Below are 17,645 nucleotides of genomic sequence, written 5' to 3' on the forward strand. Positions count from 1 at the left end.
CAGGACTCCGACTAGGTTAATTCCTCATCAGTTCCTGGTGGGCAAGATCTGTGGGACCTGGTCATTTCTGTAGGATGAGGGACTCTATGACTGGTAGAGTGTTCTGAGGTGCTAAAAGGAGCAGCAAGTTCCAGATAGCAGCTGTGACTTAAAGAGAGGGGTGTTGGGAGGCACTTGGTATCCCCAAAGCCCTTGCCTGTAAGCCCACATGTGAAAAGGAATGTGGGGCCTCCTGTAGTCACGGACAAGCATCAAAGCCTAGGATAGAGAAGCCACAGCAGTGTCAAGGAGTGGGGCTTAAAAATATTAAAGACAATTCTAGAAGCATATTTTCGTATTGAGAGTGAGAAGGCAGAGGGACACGTGAGGCCACTGATGGGGCAGACAGCATAGAATTAAGAGGTGGCAAAAAGAAAGTAGACCTCTCCAACTACAAGTTTGCCTTCTGCAAGAGAACAGGTACCAGCCCAGAAAAGGCAACTGCAGTTGCTGCATCTGTCAGATGCTGAGGGCCTGGAAGAGATCACGGAGAGCAATGGGTGCTCTGAGTGCTCACCTTCATGCCCGGGGAATCGGGCGATATTGATATTGATTGGAGTAAAAGAAATCTTTACATGAGGTCATAAATGGCCCCTTACCATGTCTGAGGAATCCTGGAGAACAGATATAAGGGTTAATTTCATGCCAACCTGACTGGGCTAGGGGGTGCCCAGTTAGCTGGTAAGACATTAATTCTAGGTGTGTCTGTGAGGATGTTTTGAGTCAGCAGACTCAGTAAAGATCGCTCTCCCAGTGTGGATGGGCACCATCCAATCCACCAAGGGCCCAAACAGAACAAAAGGCAGAGGAGGGGTGACTTCACTCCCTCTTCTTGAGTGGCGACATCCATCTTCTCCTGCCCTTGGATTTCCCATGCTGTAACACACGGTATGCTTACGGTCACACTGTGAACCTCATACCACATGCTCCTGCTTCTCGGCCTTTGGACTTGGGTTGATTACACCACTGGCTTTCCCCGTTCTCTAGCTTGCAGCAGATGGCAGACTGTGGGACTTCTTGGTCTCCATAATCTCATGAGCCAATTCCCATGATAAATCTCTGTCTTCCTCTCAATATATCCTATCAGTTCTGTTTCTCTGGAAAACTCTGACTAATGCAACAAAAGTGTTAGAGACTGTAGCTAGGTATATACAGTCTAATTTTCAAAAATTGGAAAAATATAGATATCATTTCTCCAAGAGAGATTCCCAAACAGATGGTTTGGAAGAAAAAAGGTGACCACGAATAGCTAGCACAGGTACACACAGACCAAGTCATGGCCAGACCAAACCTATGTCCTTTTTTGAAACAGTTACTAGCCTGACACATTTAGGGAACCCTGAAAACATCAAGGTTGAAGAGGTAGCTGGGTATGGTGGCTTGTGTCTATAATCACAGCTACTTGGGAGGTTGAGGTGAGAGGATCTCTTGAGGCCAGGAGTTTGAGACCAGTCTGGGCAACGTAGCAAGACTCCATCGCTACCAATCAATCAATCAATAAAAATAAAATTAGCCAGGTGTGGTGGCGGGTGCCTATAGTCCCTAGAGCTACTCAGGAGGCTGAGGCAGGAGGAGTGCTTGAGGCCAGGAGTTCAAGGCTGTAAGGAGCTATTATTGCACTACTGTACTCCAGCCTGGGTGACAGAGCAAGACCCTGTTGCTAGAAAAAAAGAAAAAGTTTGAAGGGGTGTTTCAAGGGGCTTGTTGCATCACTTCATCCTGGGACCTGCCTTATTCTTTAAATTTTTTTTAAATTGAGATATAATTCATACACTACAAAATTCACTCCTTTAAAGTATATAATTGAGTGCTTTTTAGTTTATTCACAAAGTTCCATGCCCATCATCACTAGTTCCAAATGTCCTGCTTGTTTTTATCAGTGACTTAGATGATGTTACAGAGAGCTTGCAAAATCCAATCTGATGACTGACACTTAGGGTCTGGGTTCACATTGGCAGAGGAAGAAAGGGAGGGACAAAATTCTTTTTATTGGTTTTTTTTTTGTTTGTTTTTTGTTTTTTCCAGACAGAGTTTCATTCTTGTTGCCCAGGCTGGAGTGCAATGGTGTGATCTCAGCTCACCGCAACCTCCGCCTCCCAGGTTCAAGTGATTTCTCCTGCCTCAGCCTCCCGAGTAGCTGGGATTACAGGCATGCGCCACCACACTCGGCTAATTTTGTATTTTTAGTAGAGATGGGGTTTCTTCATGTTGATCAGGCTGGTCTCGAACTCCCGACCTCAGGTGATCTGCCTGCCTCGGCCTCCCAAAGTGCTGGGATTACAGGCACGAGCCACCATGCCTGGCTCCCAAATTCTTAATTGGTTCTACATTTAGAGGACACCAAGCCACAGTCACAGTCAATTGCAGGACAGAGGCAGCAAGCGCTGCTGTAGGCTGCGGCCACCCTGCGACATCCAGCATGTGGTCCACTCGGCACGCCAGGTGGATGACTCGCTCCCCTGCCTCTCGTCCTGCAGAGCCATCTGACACTAACTGGGCTGGCTAAGGTGTTCTTTTCTTCTTCCTTTCAATCTGCTTTGCACATGGAGTAAATTAACCGTTCTGAGACCTCACTTAGTGAAACAAATTAATTTGTAGAATGGCTCTCTTGTCTCCCTGGCCGCACAGGCACGGTGCGATGGACCACTAATGCCTTCATTAGCCACCTCCGCTGATGGTTAAGAGGCCGGGCTTTGGAGCCTGCAGGGTCTACTGACATTGCTGACAGTCGGGGGGGATCATCTGGAGCCTGCAGGCTCCGAAGGGCTTTTCCCTTCTATGTAGTTCAGTTGGGGGTGGTGGCCGCTGTAAGCACCACCCACCTGGCTCTGTTTCTAGGGAGCCATGTGGGGGCGACTTCTGGGGATGGGGGAATCCCTGGCTCCAGAGCCTGCTTAGCTGCAGAGGAGCATTTAGAGGACACCAAGCCAGAGCCACGGTCAATCGCAGGACAGAGGCAGCAAGTGCCGCTCCTCTCATCCCAGCACCCTCGCATCTCCTAAATCCTCCTGGAAGTCTCACTAGTAGTTCAAGCCCCACCTCCTCCATGAAGCATTCTGGAGCATCTCCCAGAATGGCTGCTTTCTCTAAGCCTCCTCCCTGTTAACACGTGGATGCCTGACAGTCATGCACAGCATTCTGGTTGCTTCTGGAGTCAAGGCTCCATTGTGCAAGCTACAGCTCAGGCCCTGGAGAACAGGGGCTACACCCTGTACTTCCAGTGTTCTTGGGAGCACAGCATATGGCACAGGGTACAGCCCAACCAATCCCAGTAGGAGAACTGAACAGTGCTTCACTGAGGTGTCTGATGCGATACGCTGCCCAGATCCCCTTCAGGAGTGGGGCACTGCCACCCGGCTGCTAGAAGTGCTGTGCAGACAGCCCTCAGCTGCCAGCCCCTAGGGCAACTGCTCTGGGCAAAGAGCGCAGCCCTACCCAAGGTCACGCTCCCTTCCTCGGGCAGTCCCCGTCTGATGACCAACAGACATGGGGGTATCAAGGCCTGCCCCCTTACCCCATCTTGGGACAGCTCTTAAAGACTCACCCCAACTTCAAAACCTTCCCTACAGGCTCAGAACTCTCTAAGACTGCACTGCAGCCCAACTTCTCTCTGCCGATACCGCTTCTTCTTTTGATCTTCTACCAGTATTGATACCAAGGGCATTCCTTTAAAAGCAGCTGCTGATAATCACTGTCCCAGAGCCTGCTTCCCAGGGAGCTCAGGCTACAACATCCGTTCATTGCCTTAATGTGTTCATCTCTTAAACGCAGCCAGGGTGTGGTGGGGGAGAGAAAATATCCTCCCCAGCGGTGAGGGACCTCACTCAGGGTCAACTCGGGCAGTGCACCAGGTCTCTGGCCCTCTAGGGAGTTTGCTCTTCTGGTCTGTGTGCTCTGGGCAGAAAGCTTTGAGGGGAGGGAGACGAACCTTAGCAGCCCCCGTTCCAAGCAACAGGCCTCCAACTTGTGTGGGGCCAGAGCATCGGAAGGCGTGCTGCTCTTTGAGGAACGCATGGAACACTCATTTAGCACATTTGTGTCACAAAATGCATAATTTTGTCTGAAATCAGCAAATGTCTTTTCTTAGCTTCCAAAAACAAACAAGTGGTTACTAGTTGTTCAAATGTCAAGAACATTCTTAAGGAGGAAACCTTTGAACTGTCCATGAGCTTAATTTTTTTTTTTTTTTTTTTTTTTTTTTTTTGCAAAATGGAAAAAAGACATGCACAACTCGCTAGACGCAGTCCATGGCATCAGAAGCAGAGCCCGCAGGTGGCCACTCTGAAGGGGCCTCTCTCCCTGCCAGCCCAGGCTCTGCCCCCTCTGACAGTGTGGGTAGGGCTTTAAAAGTGGATCCAGGGGAAGGAACAACTGATCCTGGCGGCCTGCCCCTGGAGGGAATGCAGGGCAAAGCTTTCTGGGTTTGCTGCCATGATCACAGGACAAAAGTTCCCCACTCACTGCAGACACCTGTGCTCCACACTTACCTTGAAAGCCTTCCTGAGCACCTAGGACCCCCTCCGACCTGTAGAGTGGGCCAGCACTAAGACCGTGTTTCTAGGTGCTTTATAAGAATTAGGTCCTTTCAGCTCCCTGACTAGTGAACCCATTTCATAGAAGAAGGGACAGAGCTTTCAAGAAGTGACATAATTGGCAAGATCATAGCGTGAGTGAGTAGAGGAGGTGGGATTTCCATCCAGCTCCTAATTCCAGGGCATGTCCCTAAACTGCTATATTATTCAGCTTGCTAACAGCCTCAGACTCAAACAAGTGGAAAATAAAAACAGCAAGGCACATAACACCCCTGAGAGTGCAGCTGGAACTGGGAAAGGACACAGACTACGATGAAGACTAGGATTCTAGGTCCCAGTCTGAAAATCCTGCTCCAGGCTGTGGGAAATTGCACACTCCTAGCTTCAGCAACATGCCCAGGCTGCCTGGAGTTTGCAGCTGTCGGACACCAACTCCAGCCACTTTGCAGGAAGATAGAAAGCCACAGACTCCTCTCCATTCCAAGGAGAGCCACCGAGCCACCAGGGGGATATAGCTGGTCCCTTTCTTTCATGTGTCGGGGGGAGATCAGAGGCATGGCACAGATGCTGGCTGTGCCCTTTGGCCACCAAATCTGATTCTAGTCACTTCTCCCTTTGCTGCCATGCACACCCAGGAAATGCAAGCCCCTCCCAGTGTGGTTTAAGCCCAGAATATTAGGAAGGTGAACCTGCTGCACACAAGTATGGACTTCCAAGATCAAATATGTAGGTTTGACACTTAGCAAGGCTACTACTATGGGTCATTAGCTGGGAAGGTTAGGGGTCACCCTGATAATATTCTGCAGCTGCTCTTTGAATGTCAGAATCCCATGATTTCCCAAAATGGACTCAGGAGATCCCTGCTTGTAGACAAACAGATCCTTAAATTATATGGCTGCCTGCTCTTCTGAAAGTCCCCATCACCTGGGGACTCCAGGACAGCTCCAGGCTGTGAGTGAGTAATGGATTCTACTGCATCCAGAAGGGGAATTTGAGTGGGGCGCCCCGGCCAGCACATGCTCCGTGTTCAGGCATGGCTGCTGCTCTGACTTGCATAGTCTTGCCCCAAACGGTCAAGATGTTTGCTCCATCAGTCTGTCTTTGGTCCAACTGAAAACTCTGTTCTTCCATCCAAGCTGACTTCCTCTAGTCTGGGTCCCTGTGGACATGGAGGCAGCAGCCTCTCATGTCTGCATATAAATCTTTCATGAGTTTCACGGCACGATGTTCCTTCCCTCCGGCCTCCTCTTCCCTGGCCCCGGCCCTCCAGCACTCCTCACAGGACATACTTTCCACCCCTTTAATCATCTTTATTGCCTCACTTTGGACCCTGGCCTGTCTACATCCTTTGGGAGGTGTGCTGACCTAACCCGGGCATTGGTGAATGTGAGCGCGGCTCAGCGGAAGCTCGGCTTCCCAGCCGTTGCATGCCACGCTCCTCTTCCTACATCCCTGGGTCACGCTGCTGCTTTCCGGAGGCCTGCCACTGTCCCGGGTCTTCCTGCTGAGGGAGGTGACCTGGCCCAGAAATGGACATGCAGGCTGACTTGGATGCCGGGCGGCAGCCTGCCATTGCCTGGGTGTGGAGAGGTGGGGCAGAGGGTGACTTCTCATCAGGAAGCTCGGGGACTCTCCACACCTCCCAGACACACACTCTGGGTCTTCCCTGCCATCAGAGGCTACAGAGTCAGGGGCAGAGGACATAAAGCCTTTGCTCTCCCCGACATCTCCAAGGCCCCTGTGAACCCTATTCCTTCTTGAGGGGTGCTGCCTCCTTCTTCCCTCTACCAGGAACCCAGAAACCAGGAATTTGCCTCCGTGATGCTGCACGGCAAAAAGGCAGCACATACGATGCAATAAACTGTACTCTGGTCAAGGCAGGAACAGGACTGGGTCCACCTCTCCCTGTTCAGTGTTCCTTTTTGATGCCTGGTGCTTCTACAGAAAGTGTCTGGTGGTTCTGATTTCTAAGCCAGGACCCTGCCTTCTTCCCAAGATACTTATACTTTTGCCATCCTCTGTGAATGTGTTCATATCCACTTAACCCATCAGTGGATGACAAGGCAGTCTAGGTACCCAGGCCTACATCCACTCCGAGAGTTGCAGTCACCACCTAATAATCCCTACTCAGGGCGTGCATGTGTAGGGAAGGATCAGAGACCCCGGTCTCAGCCTAAGGAGGTAGCCAGCCAGCCTGAGTACAGGCAATCCTAGGGTTCTGAGCAAGGCATGTCCACCGGCTGTTTCTTGGCCCTTGGAGAACATTCTCTGTTCATTAAAGGTAGAACCAAAAGCTGTCATCTTTATCTAAGAATACATTCCCTGTAGAGGAACACCTCATTTTAATTCCTCAGGCATAAGCCTTTTTGTTCATTCTTTTTTTGGTATTTCCATCCAGAAATAATTTATGCATGTTCAAGCAAAAAATATACTCTAACTCCCCCTTTTGCATAAATGGCCACACATAAGAAACATTGCTCTGCACCTGAATTTTTTCACTTAAAATATATCTTGAAGCTCTCCCCTTATAAGAAAGCCTTTTTGAAAATAAAGGCACACATTCTCAGGATGCTCAATTTCAGCTGCATGTTCCTATCCAGGGCTACCTCATTGCCCCTTTCCTGGCCCCATTGTTACCCAGGACTCTGAGCTCCACAGGAGATCCCAGTTTCTGCCTTAGTTTAAGTGCGTTCCCCCAGGAATTTGGGAGCAGTAGCACGTGCCATTGCTGATCTCTGTGTTGCCTGTGACAGCAGAGCCAGCACACATGAGGGACAACTCCCAGTGACCAGGGAGGAGGAAAACAGATACTCGTACTTGTGAGCTCCAGGAGCCTCCTGGAGGCCATGTCTCAAAACACACAGCCAGCTAGTCCTATTTTTTGAGGACCACTACTGTTGCTTTGAGGTCAGTGGAAAGAGCATTTTTCCTCCTGAACTGCAAAGCCTGGGCACTGCCTGACCCCCAGGAAGAGGCAGTGGTGATGGTGGGCTCTCGGTCAAACGCCTGAAGGGAGCCAACCCCTAGGCCAATGAGAGAAGTGGAGCTGCCACTCTGCCCATGGGGGAATCCCCAACCAGTAACCAACCCACAATGCCACCAACCCCGTCTCATCAGGACCAGCTGGTGACTGGGAAAAGCAAAATGCAGGCCAAAGCTGATGTTGCTACAGATGGCAGAAGCAGGAAAGGAAAACCCAAAGCTCATGACGAAGTCTCTCCTACCTTCGATCATTTCTCCTCCTGCGGAACAGCTTCTTGGTGTGTGCGATCTCCACTTCATGGGGCATCGGGTGGTAGCCCTGTGTCATGTGGGGAGGAAGGGGATCATTAGTAACTCCTGAAAGAGAGCAAAGCACCTCTGGGACTGCACTAAGTACACCAGCATCTAAGACAGAAAGACATCAAGAGTTTGGAGAGACTAGATTCTGACTACCAAATCCAGACTGAAAAAGGAAAAACAGTAGTCAATGAACTTCCTACCAGGCAACGATGCTGGAATTATAGAATCAAAGAACAGTAGGGACAATGAGGACCTTAGAATCCAATATGTCCAAGTCCTTGAATTACAGATGAGACATTCAAATCTGGAAAGATGAACAAGCTGGTTCAAGGTTTTGCAGGGAACGAACAGCAGAGCTGGGGCCAGGTTCTGCAGCTCACTGGCTGTGCATCCCAGGGCAAGTTACTTCTCTAAGCACAAGTACCATAACAAAATGGGAACGTTAACCTTCTTCTCTGGGCTGCTAGAGGACCAAGGAGGTAAAACCTGAAAACCCTAAGCCCTGTGAAGAGGAAATTTGTCTCCTAAACCTAGTCGAGGCACCCCCAGTGAAATTTTTACCCAAGATCTTCTTTCCCTATATTGTCTAGGGAATATTTAGGAAAACATGGAAATAGCTAAATTACTTTTTCAACATTATTATATTATTATTATTATTATTAGAGACAGGGTCTTGCTGTGTCACCCAGGCTGGAGCGCTGTGGTGCAAACACTGCAGACTTGAGCTCCTGAGCTCAAGCAATTCTCCTGCCTCAGCCTCCCATGTAGCCAGTATCATAGGCATGCATCACCACACGTGGCTCATTTTTTGATTTTTTGTAGAGATGGGGTCTCACTTTGTTGCCCAGGCTTCTTTTTCAACTTTAAAGGAGGAACTGGGGGAAATTCTAAGGACAGTCTTTTGTGTATTGTCGCCACGACAGCAACTATTTATATATCTACATCAAGGTTGGAGAGAGGCCCTCGACTTGCAACCCAGGGCCGATCCCGCAAATGTAGAATCACAGGCAGAGCTATTTGCACAACCTGGGTTGATGGCCAGCTCTGCTCTTCCCACCTTTTCCCATTCCTCCTCCAACAGAAAAGTGTGCTCTGGTGTGGACATGGCAGAGAACACCACCATGCACTACCATTCCATTATGAGCAGCCTGGGGTGGAGTAGGGGGTACCTAGACTTGGAGTCAAGTGGGAGAGAGTGGACTGGCTTGGACCTGGGACACCTGGGTACAAGCCTGGATGTAGAGTCCGCAGCCTGAGGGTGAGCCCTACCCACCTGCAGGGACCTGTGCATGCGCTGGATGAGGGGAAGCCACAGGGTCCAGGCTGCTGGACAGCGGTCAGAGGGGGTCCATTTGTGCCCACTCCCCACCTTACAGGCAGGGAGCCCGAGGCCCAGAGTGGCCACACAGCGAGTTAGAGATTGCAGTCCTGTGGGTTGCACCCTGTGGTGGGGCACATGCAGCCCTCTGGATTCAGGCTCCATAAAGGAGGGTCTCACTGTTTTGCCTTCACAGGGCTCAGCCCCCAAGCTCGTGGTTGAAACTGACCGCCCTGGCTGTGCTGGGACTGGCCAGTTTTGGGGAGCTTCCCAGAGAGGTAAAGGGAGAACAACAGACTCAGGAGGACACAGGGACCTTGGAGTTATGGCCACTTGACCTGGACTGGATTGAGTGCAGGGAGGGAGCGACACATTTCAAAATATATTTTAATAACAATCCTTTCCTCTCACCCCTGTCTCTCTTGCCTCCAACAATCTAGCCAAGAAAGCATGAATGAATTCCGGGCTCCAGGCAGCCACAATGGGCCTCTGGGGCCTTAGGATGTGCTTTGTTTAATGGTTTTCTCAAAGGATATTATTTGTTTTCTTTAATACAAAACACAAATAAGGAAAAACACCAAGTCTTCCCCTCTCGTTTCCCCTCTCCCACCCTGACTAGGCTCTGGGCTGGCCCCCTTCCCTCCTTCCCTCCCTCCCTGCCTCTCCAGGTCACTTCAGGAACATGCTGGGTGTGCCCCAAGGAGACAATGGACAGGAAGCCGAGGCTCCCCACTCCGGCAGCGAGGACTAGGATCTCCGCTCTGAGGCCGGGCAGAGGGAACTGGCCATAGCCCCTGGTGTAACACAAGTCTAGGGGGTGCCAGCCTCCTCGGTCTGGGCCTCCAACCCTGGGCTCTAATCCACTTCCTGGCCTCCTTACCTGCACACAGGCAGCAGCCATGGGTAGCTAACCCTGTCCTAAGACTCAGTGTGACTCAATGGGGCACACCAGGCCACTCAGGCCTTCTCATGAAGCCACTGATACGTCCCCTGTGTTTACCCATCCATCCATCCATCCCAGAACAACTCACATACATGTAGTATATGTGTATAAACCATATGTGTAGTATATGTGTATAAACTATGACAGTGGTTAGACGCCTGTGCTCTAGAGTTAGACTATGAATGTCAGATCCTGGCTCTTCCTCTTGATGGCTGTGTGACTTTGAGTAGATGACCTAACCTCTATGTGCCTCAGTTTCCGTATCTGTAAAACGGAGATAATAGCATCAGGCTGCTAGAATCCTTGTGAGGATTAAATGAGTTCAGAAACATGTCAAGAACATAGGATAATGCCTGATACATAGTAAGCCTCATTGTCATTATCACTGTCATCGATGCCATCATCATCATCATCATTGTCATCATCATCATCATCGTTATCTTTCCTGTGATCCTGACACTCTGCTCAGGGCTGAGTGTGCCAGGACAAACAAGGCAGCATAGGCACCTGCCGTCATGGAGCCCCCAGCCTTGGAAAAGAGTCCAACAGGAGGTGATTTGCAGGGAGGGAGGGCATGGGAAGCTCAGGCCATGGAAGGAAGAGAGAATCTGCACAGTGCCTGGTGGTCCAGGGTGGTGTGCTGAGGGATGCTCTATTTTACACTCTTTTTGGCCTGAGGCTGGCAGACTACAGTGAGGCAAAAAATCAGTGGAACAAAGTGACAGAGGTGACAGAACAAAGTCCTTGCACCCTCTGAAGTCCTCCCTCTCCAGGAACAATCCAGGCCAGGGCTATAGAGGGCTGGTCCTACCTATAAGGCCACGTGGAGCCTCAGCCTCAATGTGGCATCTAGGTGAATAAATGAACGAACCTTGCTGCCTTCCCTGGGGCCTTTTACGTAGAACTTCTGGCACTGGGAACCTCCTCCTGCATGCAATGGGGGGCACTGTGTTGACACAAGCTCCACTGAGAAACCCTCAAAATCAGCCACCTTGCTTTTCAAACTCAAGATGGTATCTGGTACCAAGAGACACATACAACTCAGGGTACTGCCTACACTCCTTCCAAAACAAGAACACTTAGGTGTTAACAGGGGGCAAGTGTGAGGCCAGCAGAAGAAAGGAGAAAGTCTGTACTAAGCCATACACCTGTCACCAGATGTGCAGGTCACGCAGGTTGGCAGAGCTTCTTTAAAGTCATTGGTGAGAGGTAAGGTAACATGTGAGTGGTCTTGGCAGCACTGTTCATAAGAGTGAAAACATGGCAACAACCTAGTGCCTGTCCACTGATGACTGGATAAATAAACTGTGGTACATCTATTCCTTGGAATATTATATGGCCGTAAAGGGGAAGGAGGTTCTGAGCCACACTACAACATGAATGAACCTTGAAAACATCAGTTCAGGGAAAGAAGCTAGTTACAAAGGACCACAGAGTATATGATTTCAGTTTTTAAGAAACGTCCAGAACAGGCATATCTGCAGAGATGGAAAGTAGATTAGTGGTTGCCAGGGACTGGCAAGAGGGAGAATGAAGAACGACTGCTAACGGATGCTGCGTTTCTTTTGGGGTGATAACAACGTTCCAGAATTAGATAGTAGTGATGGTTGCCCAACCTCGTGAATACACTAAAAACCACTAAAGTTGTATACTGTGAAAGGGTGAGGATCATGGTATTAAATTATATCTCAATTAAAAAGGTGAAAAATATCTGGGGGCAGTATATTCCAGGTAGAGGGAATGGCATGTATTCAGAGGAAGAAAAAAAGGAGAATGAGGAAGAGGAGAAGGAGGAGGAAGAAGAAAGAAAGGAGAAGGAAGAGGAGGAGAAGGGAAAGAAGAAGAGGAGGAAAAGGAAAAGAAGGAAGAGGAGAAGAAGAGAAGATCAATCCAAATGAAAAGTGGCCCCCACCATTTAATCTCAAGGAAACAGCTGCCCTAAAACATTATCTGTTAAGATAGGGCTGGAAAAGGTGGCATGTCCAAGACAAGTGGCACCCAATGACAGGAAGGTCCAGTCCAATATGTTCCTGAAATCTGGAAAAAGTGTAAGTTGTTGCTTCTGGTGGCCTGGTCAGGGGAGATAATATTCTGACTTTAGACCAAAGACCCCCTCCTTGCTTTTTAGAAAGGACAGATCCCTTGAGTGGTAAATGGGAAATGTATCCTTTAAAAGCACATACAGTGGTCTTTGCTTTAATTCTTTGCTCAACAAATCCTTCTACTATGTGTTTTGAAAGGGCCCCATGTAGACATCAGTCCATATGGTATGAGTATCCCCTCCACCCCCTGCACTCCCCACACGAGAGATCCAACCCTTGGGGTTCCCAGTTGGCTTTTTGTGTGTCTGGTCTACCTGAGTCGGATGTGCCTCTGTGGCACACAGGAACTACCAGGCCCTGCCTGCTTTTCCCCAACCTCTCTGCATGAGAACCATTCTCCCCTGAGCTCTGAGACCTGGCTGCAGTTCCCCGTCTGTCTAACATCTGACCACTTCCGGTAACTAAATGGGCCTGAGAGACAAGTAGATTATATAAACCAAGCCTCTCCAGGGAGGGAGGGAAGCTAATACTCCTTCCACACGCAGTGCCGGCAGAGTACACGTGGAACACACACGCGCACACACACTCCTGTCCTGAGGTCAGTGCTTGTGGAAGACATGACACTGAGGGGTGGCATGTTATTGCTGGTTGCAAAAACATGTTATGTAAAATCAGCCCATTCCAGGGCAGGCTGAGGCTGGTATCTCACAACCCAGTGTGGTGGGTATTTCCGAGGGATTAAGTGCAGGCCCAGCAGAGCTCTGGCCCCAGAACATGAGCCTTAGACAGTTATTAATCCTAGCTGGGAGTGCAAGGGCCTTGCCATGTGACGACAGCCATAAAAACATAATAATTCTTGAATCTGGGGGTGAGGGGATGGGGAGGGAGGGCAAAACAAACAGTGAGCAGAAAGCATGTGTGCCGGGCGGCTCTGTGACCAGCTGGCACTGTGATAGGAGGATACGCCTTCCCTAGACAACAGGCTCCCAGCCACCCACCCGTCCACGCCTCCATCCCCCCATCCCTCCATGCACCTGCAATCTCATAAATATTGTTGTTTCAGGCACTATGGATACAATACTGAAATAGAAAGGCAATATGCTTGTTCTTACAGAGCACACTTTCTAATGAAAGGAGAGAGGCAACAAAGTATATCATATGATAAAGAACTATGTTTTGCTATGGAGCAAAACACAACAGGGCAAGGGGATGAGAGAGGCAGGGGTGGAGGGGTCAGGGAAGACCTCTCTGTTCAGGCAACACTTGACATCCATCCACCCTTGGCTCTCTCTCACTCGACAGATGCAGAAAGCCCGCCATGCAGCAGTACATCGGATGGAGAATAACATGAGAATAAGAACCTGTCCCAGGCCTAGGGGAGCTCAAGGGAACACAAACGAGGAAGCTGATAATGTGCCATGTGCGATAGTTGAAGTTGAACGGGCACCTCTGGCAGCCCAGAGGAAGGACCGAGGACTTCTTGGGAGAAGGGTCAGGGAAGGCTCTGCCAAGTGGGTGATAGTTGAGTGGAGCCCTAAGGCATTCAACAGGGGCACAAGAGAGGAGAAGAGGGCACGTCACAACCTCAACCTGGCAGGCCAATGGCAGCAGCGTCATGAGCTGAGTGCCGGGAGATGGGCTGGGCTCTGGGCAGAGGTGAAGCCCTGGCGTTCTGAGTGCCATTGCTGGTGCTCCTGACCACAGTGCCTGGCGTGACCCCATCTGTAAAGTCCTCCTCACCCTCCGCAGGAGGCAGAATTGTGTTCCCCAAAAAGACTGGTTGGAGTCCTAATCCCGCGTACCTGTAAACGTGACTTTTTTGAAAATAGGATCTTTGCAGATATAATCAAGTTATGATGAAGTAAGTCCTATGGGATTTAGTGCGGCCCTAAATCCAATGATGGGTGTCCTTATAGGAAGAAGGAAATTTGAACACAGGGAGATGAGGAGACACAGAGGGAAGAAGGCCATGTGAAGATGGAGGCAGTGTTTGGAGTGAGGCAGACACAAGCCCAGGAGCGCCAAGCACTGCTGGCAGCCATGGGCAGCAGGGAAGAAGGGCCGAAGGCTCCTCCCCTACAGCCTCAGAAGAAGGCGCGTGGCCCGGCCAACGCCTCTAGACTGTGAGATGATGCACTGCTGTTGCCGTCAGCAATCGGTCGGGCTGTGCCTGTGGACATCCCCATTACCCGTGCTTCCCTGGAGACCACAGTGGAGTTACCAGTTGTCCAGCACAGCCCGATTCCTTCAGAGGCTGGAAAAGGCTCTTGTCTCCACCACTGCCTGCCAGGCGAGGTGGCTGGCATGCACTCAGGGGCCTCTGGTGTAAAAGTTGTTATCTCTAGCCAGTTCTCATACGGGGCCGAGATGTGCCCACCCTGAGGGGCCTGTGCTTGTCTCCCATGCTTCCTCCTTCCCCAGCCAAGGGTCCTCTGGGTGATGTCATAGGTTGAAGTGTGACCTCCAAATTCTTATACTGAAGTCTTAACCCCTGGTTCCTCTGAGTGGCCTGATTGGGAAAGAGGGCTACTGCAGATGTAATTAAGTTAGGATGAGGACACACTGGAGTATGAATGTGTGGGGCCCCGGTCCAATATGACTGATGTACTTGTAAAAACAAGGCCGTGTGAGGAGTGGGGAGACACTGCAAGAAGCTGAGGGGCCACTAGAAGTTGGAAGGGAGCAATGGTCCTTCCGTAGCATCTTAGGGTGGGTGTGGCCCTGCCGACACCTTGATGTTGGAATTCTGCTTCCAGAACAGTGAGGCAAGAAGTTTCCATTCTAAGCCACCCAGTTTGTGGTCCTTCGTTATGGCAGCCCCGGGAAACTAACCCAGGCGGAGCGGTGGGCAAAATCACCCAGGCTGGGAAGGGATATTTTTCCGAGTCTATTTCCTTTGCCAAAATTTGAATTTGAATTTGAGATTTGAATTTGTATATGTTGAAAGCTCACCAGGTAATTCCCCTGTATTTCCAGCCCATTTTTATGGAACAGGAAGAGAAAGCTTAGTGAGGTCAAAGAAGTTGCCCACAGGGGCCCAACCAGTTAGCAGGAAGCCTGTGTCTTCCATCCCGGAGGCACGTGGTCCCAATGGCGACGTCACATGGCCTACAGTACCAGGGCAGAGATGGGAGGCCAACCCCCTGGGAGCATCAGAGAGCTCTCTCCCCGCCACCATAGACCCAGTGGTGCTCAGCCACGCCCCCAGGCCTCTAGAAGCGAGGGGGAGGGGACAAGAGTAAGTCCCTCCCTGTCCAGCCTCATTTCTGTACTCAGAGACAGGCAGTCCCTCCCAGTGACCACTACGCTTCCCCCCAGGCCCAGAGGTGGGAGAGCTGGTATCTGGCAGGCACTGGTTCAGACAGCCTCCCGTGTCTGCCTGGCATGTCCTTGCTGTAACCCCAGAGATGACCCTGGCCACAGCCTTTTTGGCAAGCTTGCCTGCTCGCCTCCCTTCTCCTCTCCAGAAAGGGGTATCCCTGGCCATCAAGCCCACCCTGCCCTTCACTCTACAGGCTGGGGAGTGGTGGTGGTGGTGGTGGTGGTGGTGGTGGTGGTGGTGGTGGTGGAGGGGGTCCCCTGGCTGCTGTCCCTGCCCCAATGAGGTTTTGAAGTGCCCCGCAGAGCTCAGTTCCATGGCCTACACTTTCATAAAATCCAATGCCCACTTAACCATCACGAAAAATCTTCCTGACAGTCTCATGATCTTTGACCTCTGACCCCTGACCACGAATCTAGGTCTGATAGAAATCATCCAAGCCTAACTATCTCTAGGTCTATTATCTTTCTCTCTCCAATACGGCAGCTTTTTGAAAAGGAAGAAAGCATTATACAGACACAAGAAAGTCTTCCTCCTGCTTTGTTAAAAACAACCACACTAAACGCTTGCCTTTGCAAGGAAGCGTTGAGGCTGTACAGTGGTGGGGATCCTAGCCCAGGCCAGGGAAAGGGTGGGAGGTCCCAGGCAGGAGGTGGCCACACCAGGCTCCTCACCAGGCAGACCCTGCAGGTCCAACCCTGCTCCCTCCCAGCTGATCACCTGTCTGCCCCTACAGTGCCTGGATATCCACTCTGCCCTGGCTTCTTGGAAACTATGGTCTCCCTCCTCTTCTTCACAAGCTTCTATATTGATTACACCAGGTTTTTGTCACTCCCTGGGCACACCCAGAGAGCATTAGCCCCATGGAGGTAGGGCAGATCCTCAGGCCAAGTCCAGACCCTGCCAGCTCAGGACTTTGCAGACTCCCACCATCTCTAGCCCCAGCCTGGGGAGACGTCCCAAGGGGTGAACAGTACAAAGGAACCACAGCACTTGGTTATAAAGGACCAGAAAAATCCCAAGCACAGCTCCTCTGACAATAAGCTTGTCTTAACAGCAGAGGCTTCCTCCTGCTGCGGGTCATGGTTTTTCATGTTTTTTTTTTATTATTTTCCTAAGAAGTTATCCTACCAAGGTCTCTCTCCACGTGCGCAGGATGTGTGGGTCACGTCCAAGCAGAAGTAAATAGGTAATGTTTCTAAAATTCCTGGAATCTCTAGGTTGCACAGCTATTCAGAGAAGTTGACCTGTTTCAGAAAGGAAAGTGGGGGGTGGGCAGGCTCACCCATGCTTAAATTTGTGGTTTTCTAACTTTTCTTTTAATTTATTATTTTTTTAATCAGCAGAGATCCTTTCAAAAACAATACCTTAGCCGAAGTTCTAATATAAAATCATGGATAATAAAAGTAAACATGGAATTTCTGGAAGCTGCCGCTGAGCCCTGGCACCCCACACCCAGCCTCCATCTGCCACACATCGGTGCCCTACACGTGCCCTGGCGCATGAACCTAAAACTCTACCCATTCTGAAAAGCTCTGCTCTCAATACTATCCCAGAGGCTAGCTGCACAATAAGCTAGACATTTTTCTAGACGAAGGGCTTCACTTAGGAACCCCAGACAGGTTTCAGCGGATTCCATGACCCCCTTAAAAGTGCATGTGAATATTTTGCCCAGAGAAGCCTTGTGGGTGAGAGCCCATGACATGCACCCTATATCCAGGTGGGTTTCATCTGCACAGCACTGCGGTTCCAGAGGCTGGGTTGCTGGAATGGGCAAGACTTCTTTGGATGCTCCAAGGCAATAACCACCCCTCTCCCACTTTTCTTTCCAATGGGGTTTCTTACTGTAACAGTCTAAAGAGTCCTGAATAAGAAACTGCACACACTCTTTGGGTGACCCAGGTCCTGGCTGTCGCTAAGCCTGGATCACCATGGACCATTCTTTTAATATCTAATTCTGCCCTCTCCTCTCTCTTGTGTAAAATGAGGATGAAAATATTTGATCTTCCTACCTCCTTTGCCACACTATTAAGCCTTTCTTTGATTTCATGAGCCAATAAATTCTTTTTACATTTAAAATACTTTGAGTTGGGTTTCTGTTACTTGCAACCAAGAAAGTCCTAAATAATTCAACATGATACAACTTTAGGTGTCAGTGGTGCTGATCTTA

The 17,645-nt window shown here is 50.1% G+C and overlaps 1 protein-coding gene across 8 annotated transcripts in view; it reads right to left on the minus strand.

Moving 5' to 3' along the window:
• The window catches only part of CTIF (cap binding complex dependent translation initiation factor), a 336,841-nt gene that overhangs the window by 145,301 nt on the left and 173,895 nt on the right, over positions 1–17,645 (minus strand). For all 8 annotated transcript variants that reach the window (XM_050768157.1, XM_050768155.1, XM_050768154.1 and 5 more), the window contains one exon: positions 7,796–7,872. In XM_050768157.1, coding sequence (XP_050624114.1) covers positions 7,796–7,872 — 77 coding nt within the window. The remainder of the gene's footprint in view (positions 1–7,795; positions 7,873–17,645) is intronic.

The sequence above is a fragment of the Macaca thibetana genome, chromosome 18, assembly GCF_024542745.1.
Source record: "Macaca thibetana thibetana isolate TM-01 chromosome 18, ASM2454274v1, whole genome shotgun sequence".
In the NCBI taxonomy this organism is placed as follows: Eukaryota; Metazoa; Chordata; class Mammalia; order Primates; family Cercopithecidae; genus Macaca; species Macaca thibetana.